This window comes from Vulpes vulpes, chromosome 5 (genome assembly GCF_048418805.1).
Source record: "Vulpes vulpes isolate BD-2025 chromosome 5, VulVul3, whole genome shotgun sequence".
Lineage (NCBI taxonomy): Eukaryota > Metazoa > Chordata > Mammalia > Carnivora > Canidae > Vulpes > Vulpes vulpes.
In genome coordinates, this window is record NC_132784.1 from 110,879,352 (window position 1) to 110,887,139 (window position 7,788).

Here is a 7,788-nt window from a genome sequence, read left to right on the forward strand (position 1 = left end):
CTACACTGTCAGAAAGTAGATCAGAGGTTGTCAGGGAAGAGGGGTGGTGGGAAGTGATCAACTGCAAGGGGACCCCAGGGAACTGTTGTAGGCTCAATTTCCATGCATGATTGTGGCAGCCGCAAGACAACTATATATCTTTGTTAAAATTAATTTAGTTATGTTTAAAATTGGTTAATTTTTGTTTTGTGTAAATTATAGATCAATAAACAAAAAGGTAGATCAGGAAGAGGAAAAAACATTCTTTTAAAGATTATTTATTTATTTATTCATGAGAGACACAGAAAGAAGCAGAGATACAGGCAGAGGGAGAAGCAGGCTCCTTGTGGAGAGCCTGATGCAGGCCTCGATCCCAGGACCCCAGGATCACCACCTGAGCAAAAGGCAGATGCTCAACCACTGAGCCACCCAGGTGCCCGAAAAAAATTTTTTGAATAGCACACTGAATCTCTTGCAACATAGAACAGCTTGACGTATAAATATCAAGGAGTCAAATGAATTAAGGGACATTTAAATAAAGTTAAGAGAAAGAGAAATTGACATTTTAATAAATATCAAGACTATTCTTATCCAAGGTAAAAGATATTTTCTTCAAGGTAAGAAGTAATTGTTCTACTTGAGAAAATTAGTATGATGAATCCACTATGCAATATCACAGCTTGCATATTCATGTTTTCAAATTGACAAAATAAATTTTAAGTGTAAGGAGTTAAGACAAACGGATCAGAAAAACAGCCTTCCTATGGATCTACAAAGGAAAACAATTCCAGTAATACGATTAAAAAATTCATCCTTAGGAATGGGATATATTTTCTAAAGCCAATTACCTGTAGTTGTTTTATTTTTTTACATTTATTGATGGGGAAGTAAAATATTAAATTGAAGTCAGATATTAAAAATTATTTTAAATTCTCACTTACTTGGATATAGAATATCAGCAATCTCAAAGTCATTCACCCGACAGATGGGCATAAATGAGTCCCTTGAAGAAAAAGTGGAGAAAGAATACTATGAGTTATATTTAAACTACAGGATATAAACATTTTATTTTCCAAGAGATTTCTGGATATGTTTCTCAATGTCAAAAGACCAAGCAGAAGTCTACTATCATGCATAATCCAGAAAATCTACATTTTCTGTACACTACACAAGTATTCAAACAATACCAAGGCATAAATCCTAATAAACAGCACACACTTTTGGAGGTACTAGGACTCTTTAAAAACCTCCAGACCATTTTAGATTCACAACCTTAAAACCTCCTTTGAAAGCAGAATTTTAAATGCCACAGAGGGAAGCAGTTAGTTCTATTTGAAGAAAGTCTACAATTTTGAATGTGCTGAAAGAGTGGAGAGGGAGATGATAGAAATTCTTTCTCCAAGAAAATCCAGTCATTAAGAGAGCTTAATGTAATGAAAATATGAATGCATGTAGTCTAAGAAAATAAAATGACTTTACTCACAGATGAATAAATAAATTGCTGACTGGCAAGAAGCCTTCCATGATATGTGGATACATGACTTCTGAGTTCACTGGCATCTAAATGTAAGATATCACAAAATCTAAGTTATACATTGATAGACAAAATGAGTAAAATTTTCAACCTTAAGATACTTTTTTTTTTTTAAGTAGGCTCCACACCCAATGCGGGGCTTGAACTCATGACCCTCAGCTTAAGAGTCACATGCTCTACTGAGCCAGCCTGCCGCCCCTCCTTAATCATGAATTAATATCAAAGTAATCTTATCATTAAATCTTTAAAACTTAGCAAACAATACAGATCCTAGCACAAAACTAGAATTGTTACTAATAATGCTAGGTTCACAGCAGGTGCTCAGTAAAGATTTTTTAAATGAATGAAAGAATGAAGGGGTAAAGTCAGCATTTACTAAATATCAAGTACTATGCTAAGCATTTCATATGCATTCTTTCTTAATTTTCACAACAGTGTGCTATCCCTTTTCTGTACACAAAGAAACTAGGCCTTAGCAAGTTTCCATAGCAAATACGTGGCAAAGCCTTTGATTTTTAAGCAATATGTAATCATATTGATGAGATTCTAGTGATAGTACATTTTTAGTAAAACTTCAGATCATGCCCTGAAGGTTCAAAAACAAAATTAAGAAAAATGACTTTTCCTACTAGCAATAACTAATTTGCTAAAGCTCAGTTGCCTTATTTCAATTGTTTTAAACATTAATATACATCTTTCACTGTAATTTGGGAGTCCTTCCTCAGAAAAGAGAGTATGTGGGAAGGCTCTGCTGCTGCTCACTAGGCTCTGAAGACAAACCTGTAAATCTGTGAATAACTGCAGTTATTTGTGTCATTTAAGTCTTTTACTACTATTGTCTTACTAAAGCTATCAATATAAGCTATTATTATAAGATTCTTCTGCAAGGGACATTAATTTTATATAAGCCTTTGATTTTGTTAAAATTAAAGTCAAGAACTTCCTATCCTGAAGCCAGCATGCCATCTGAACAAGGGAAATGCAGTGAAAGAATGTAATTTTGCCTCATCTTAAACCCACCATGTAAAAATGCTCCAGTCTAATTCCATATACTATTTGTAAGGCTCTCATGTAGATCATGTGCAAGACTTCAGGCTGCAAAAGAAAAACAACTTTTAATACTCTGATTCACGACTCTACAGCTGAATTGCTGTCATCATTACCATTCGAAATTGTAGTCAATGGATGCTAAGAGTAACAAAATTACTCTATTCCCCTTGAAATATTTAATTTTTTCCAAATTTTAAAACACCTATATACTTATCAGTTTGCTCAGATGTAATAAGTGGTCAATGAGATCAGCTGTTTTAAGCTTAGAAACAGAATGAGAACAAGTATATGTAAATCCAATCCATCCACATTAAGGAAGACAGGTTAGTCTTTTAAAACAGATTGCAGGCATGTGGCAAACATAATGGCATACTGAGAGTGTATTTAAAAAAAAAAAAAAAAAAGACCATGGGTAAACTTATTTCATGCTTTAGATGTTAAGGTTTCCTGAGATATTAAAGTTTAAGTGAACACTATGATCCTAGAGGTATAAATTTATTAGAGTAGCATGGAATTTTAAAAAGTTTTATCTTTTAATTCAGCAGCTGCCAAGTACTGGCCTGTAGAACCAGTTTTGTTCCATATACAAATTCATTTATTCTGAGATTATTCCTTCCATTTTAAAGATTAAAAAGGGACTGAGATCAAAAAGTTTGAGTTCTATATCATTAAACCAGGTTTTCTTCAAGACCAACACAGAAAGATGGACGGAGACTTTGGGATTTTCTGTGACACGTAAGTAGTTCATTTTTGCATTTAATAACTAAAGAAATAAGAACGAAGCCTGTCAAAACAAGTCAATCCCCCCCTTGGGGCACAATGCAAGAAAATTAATCTGTAAGCTTCCAAAGAGAATTGTTTCTAGGCACTTTTTATTGTTGGAAACCACTTAGAAGAGGTTCCTCCAAGTCCTACCAATAAATGATACGCTCAGACCACTACAATAATAATAAAAAATTTAATATACTTTAATATGACTATGATTTAGAAGTGTTTTTTTTTTTTTTTAAAAGAAAACAACCATATTAAAGAACTGAATTCCTAATGGGAATGTAGATGTCACCTGACATATAAACTTAAGAGTATTTTAAAATTACACTAGGTGAGAGACAGCTTCTGGATTAAAATGACTGGCCCACATCAAGTAATAGGGCACATCCTCTTCTGCAAACACTACAGAGGCAGAGTAGTTTCACTGGTTTTTAAATGCCACCATCCGCATGCAAACACAATCACACTGTACCTTTGGATTTGGATAAAGATCACTCTTGGAGAGGTTTTTACCATCAGTTCCTGTTAAGATTTTGTTGCGAATATGAATCACAATCTCAGCTACGTTATATCTGGGGAAAGACAAAGTTTCCATCTTGGGAATCTCCCGCTAGTCTGAAGGAAGAAAAGGCAAAGATCAGAAACATGACACAACCTGCTGTTCTCTTTGTCTGGAAGCTGATAAATATAAGCAAATTTAACAAGCCATCATTGAACTATTCATAGAAGTGCTAACTACCATCAAACACCCTAGTAAGATAACACAATTACATACATATGTATATCCTAAGTAATAAACATGTGTATATATGTGTGTGTCCTAAAATACATTTTATTCTGAAATGGCTCAGTCATTCTCTAAATTTCCTAATGCTGTTGAAAGAGGACTTTGCTTGAATATACTTGAAAAACCATGTTTTCTTTGTTAAATCTGGGGGACTTAGGGTTTAACAAGATTGGTCCTGAGAATCCTCAAAGCAAGATATGCAGGCGACACTATCGGCAGAAGTTCGATATAAACAGTATTAATATAGGGAGATAATAAAATTGTACGGCGATCTACATGTAATGCTATTAAATGTACACATAATGAGATGGATCATAAGATTTAAGAAGCACACAGGAAGAGAGAGCTAAAACAAAAAATACAGTCAAAATAGAATGCTGTGATTGGTAGGAATTCCAACCACCAGTGAGATAACCTAAAAAAAACAACAATAAAAATCACTCTTCCCTAATGTCCTTGGATGTGAGATATTCCCACCTGTGTCCCCCTTGAGCAGTCGTTCTGGCAATTAAGCACCCCCAACCCCAGGAGCGGGGGGACATCTGGGTACGTGTGGAGACATCTTTGGCTGTCAGGACTGGAATGGGGGTGCCACGGAAACCTGGTGCGGAGAGGCCCAGCATGCTGCTAAACAACCTACCATGCACAGGTCAGCCCCCCGCGGCAAGTAATTATTCAGTCCAAGTGTCAGTGATGTTGAGGTTAAGAAATCATGTCCTAGAGCTCTGCATTTAACCGTTATGATGCCTGCCACAGTGTCTTGTGGTTATGTTCCTAGAACTCCGACACTACACTTGGAGCCCCTGTAAGCTGACATCTTTTCATTTTCTTCTTATTTCCAGCTGTGCCCAACAGAGCAGCAGTAGTGACAGCAGGAGAAGCATGAGCCATACCAGCCACTGCCTCTGCCTTGTTCACAACGTTGGATTTATTACATTCAGATCCCCTACTCTGTGAGGAAGTAGCATACTTCAAGAGACCCATTGTGAATATACCCAGTTTTGCAAAAAAACGGAAATGACCCATGATTCTGAAAAATCCGTTTCTTTAGGTGCCTAATGTTTCTTAGAATTCTATAGCTAAAAAGAAGCTTCTCCAACTTGCCTATAACCTGATAAATGTAGAAAGCCATTCTGAAAGATGGCTGGAAACATCTTTGCACTTCTGTGTGAACACGTGCAAACATCACAAAATTCACTAATTCTCAAGGCAACTCTTTTCCACTTCAGTACGGCTCAATAATTAGATTAGAAATCTGCTCATTGTAACCTTTACCCACCGGTCCTATTTCTAGTCAGTGCAACCACAAAGAATGCATTAATGCATTCTGTTTCCATGACATCACTTTTAAAAATGTGAAGAAAAAAAAAATGTGAAGAAAGCTATCCTATCTCTGCCTTGCTATCTCTTCTCTAAGGTTAAGTAATATGATCTAAGTAGAGCCACTGCTTATATGACATCATTTTAGAAACTTTACCATTTTACTTACTTTCCTCTAAACCAATCTGGTCAATGTCTTCTCAAAATGCAATGCTCAAACTGAGCACAATACTCCAGATACGGTTTGCCTGGGGCAGAGTATCCATACAGTAGACATCGGCCACTGCTGGTCTAGTCGACAACTATAGTCCTTACTGACTCTCTCTCTCACACACACACACAGAAATCAACTAAAGCTCTGAGAACTTCTTCAATGTGACCCATCCATAGCAAGCCAGGTCTTCTCCATGTTTTTTCTTACATAATCATTTGAACCTTAAGCAAGGATCTGCACTTCCCATTACTGAATTTTATGACTTTCATTCCATAGCCAGCGTCTTTCTGATTCCATATCTTGACACCTCGCATATTAAATGTCCTTTTCAGCATAAACACACATTCCACATTTTCATCTAAGTCACAGATTTAAAAACCATTGATAAAGACTTGGCTGGAGGATTGCAGAAAAAGTCACTTTTCGGAAACAAGCTACATCTGGATCAAAGAAATTCATGATAGGGGGTCAGTGAAGAGTCAGACTCTTGGTTTTGGCTCTGGTGGTGACCTCTGGGTCATGGGACGGAACCGCAGGTCAGCCTCTGAGCTCAGCATGGAGTCTCCTGGGGATTCTCTCTCCCTCTGCCCCTCCTGCTTGTGCTTGCTCACGCTCTCTCTCTCTCTCAAATAAATAAACCTTCAAAGAAAAAAAGATTATCGGGACACCTGGGTGGCCCAGTGGTTGAGCGTCTACCTTCAGCCCAGGGCATGACCCCGGGGTCCTGGGATCGAGTCCCACATTGGGCTCCCTGCAGGGAACCTGCTTCTCCCTCTGCCTGTGTCTCTGCCTCTCTCTCTGTCTCTCACGAATAAATAAATAAAATCTTTAAAAAAAAAAAAAAGATTATTGTAAGAGAGAAAGAGTAGGTGTAAAATACCTTCATCACCATCATCACACATCCTTGTCTTGCACACTATCAGAGTAGTCCTTACAAACACGAATGCATCGTGTAACATCTTCACGAAAAAAATACTTCAATCACCCTACCCACCACCTCGGTTTCAAATGTTTCTGTTGTTTTTTCTTTTTTTTTTAAAGCATTCCAATATTTAATAAATCCATGAGTTTCCTGTGTCAAGTTAGTCTTCTCCCAGACGTTCCCAATAACTCCCAGTGCTTCTTTCTTGAAATCATCTCCCATACCCAACTCCTACCTTTCTTTGATGGTAAACCTCGGTTCCAATTCATTTCGGGGGGGGGGGGGGCGGGGGGGCGGCCTCCCGAGGGCACAGTACCAGCTCTCTAGCATATAAATGACCTGGTCACGTATGCACAGCGACCCCAGGACCGCCCAGCAAGTCAGCAGGTATCAACTGCTAAGTTCTCCCTCCGGTTCCTCATTTATTTGCGACACCGAGAAGCTGAACAGAGTGGACGTTGCCAGAACACCCGTTAAGATCGTACACCCTTCGCTTTGCTAAAACAAGCTGGTTTAGGAAATCCAAGTTCCAGGAGGCAAAGACTAAAAACAAAACAAAAAACGTCCCCCCGTGCCCGCCCCCGCTCACTCACCGCGCCCGCCAGCCGCCCGCAGGACGCCGAGGAGCTGCGGGGCTGCCGCACGCGAAGCCACAAGTCAAAAGTCAACAGACGCCAACCACCAACCGCTCGTCCCTTTTCAAACTTGCCGCCTCCCATCGGAAGCCCCGCCCACTTCCGCCCCGCCCACTTCCTGCGCGGCCGCCGCGCCGGGGGCCGAGGAGGCTCAAGAGTCGCGACGCGGGAGGGGCTTGCGCTGCGAGAGAGGGCGCCGGGATGCGAGCGGAACCGTTTCTCGCGGCGTTAGCGTTCGGGCGGACTTGGATTCCGGGGAGACGGGGGAGCGCTGAGGTCCGCCGGAAACGCTGGGTTCTTCCTCCATAACACCCCCCACCCCCCCGCCCCAGGAGCCGGGTCTGCAGATGCTCCCGACCCCGCTGCGCCCCAGCGCTTGGCTCTTCCTCCGTGACCCGCCCCCCGGAGCTGGGCCCGCAGGTGCTCCCGACCACGCTGCTCCTCCAGCGCTGGGCTCTTCCCCCGTGACCCCCCCCCCCCCCCCCGGAGCTGGGCCCGCAGATGCTCCCGACCGCGCTGCTCCTCCAGCGCTGGGCTCTTCCTCCGTGACCCCCCCCCCCCCCCGGAGCTGGGCCC

General features: G+C 40.7%; 1 protein-coding gene across 2 annotated transcripts in view; it reads right to left on the reverse strand.

Annotated features, from left to right (window-relative positions):
* The window catches only part of NUF2 (NUF2 component of NDC80 kinetochore complex), a 28,189-nt gene extending 20,869 nt beyond the window's left edge, over window positions 1-7,320 (reverse strand). The window contains exons 1-5 of one of the 2 annotated variants that reach the window (XM_072759604.1): window positions 7,171-7,320; window positions 3,807-3,949; window positions 2,534-2,608; window positions 1,463-1,539; window positions 921-982 (exon numbers count right to left, since the gene is read on the reverse strand). In XM_072759604.1, coding sequence (XP_072615705.1) covers window positions 921-982; window positions 1,463-1,539; window positions 2,534-2,608; window positions 3,807-3,929 — 337 coding nt within the window. In that variant the 5' untranslated portion in view covers window positions 3,930-3,949; window positions 7,171-7,320. Of the gene's footprint in view, window positions 1-920; window positions 983-1,462; window positions 1,540-2,533; window positions 2,609-3,806; window positions 4,004-7,170 lie in introns of those variants that run through there. The other variant, XM_025991645.2, reaches the window with a different exon arrangement.
* Between the last annotated feature and the right edge of the window lie 468 nt (window positions 7,321-7,788).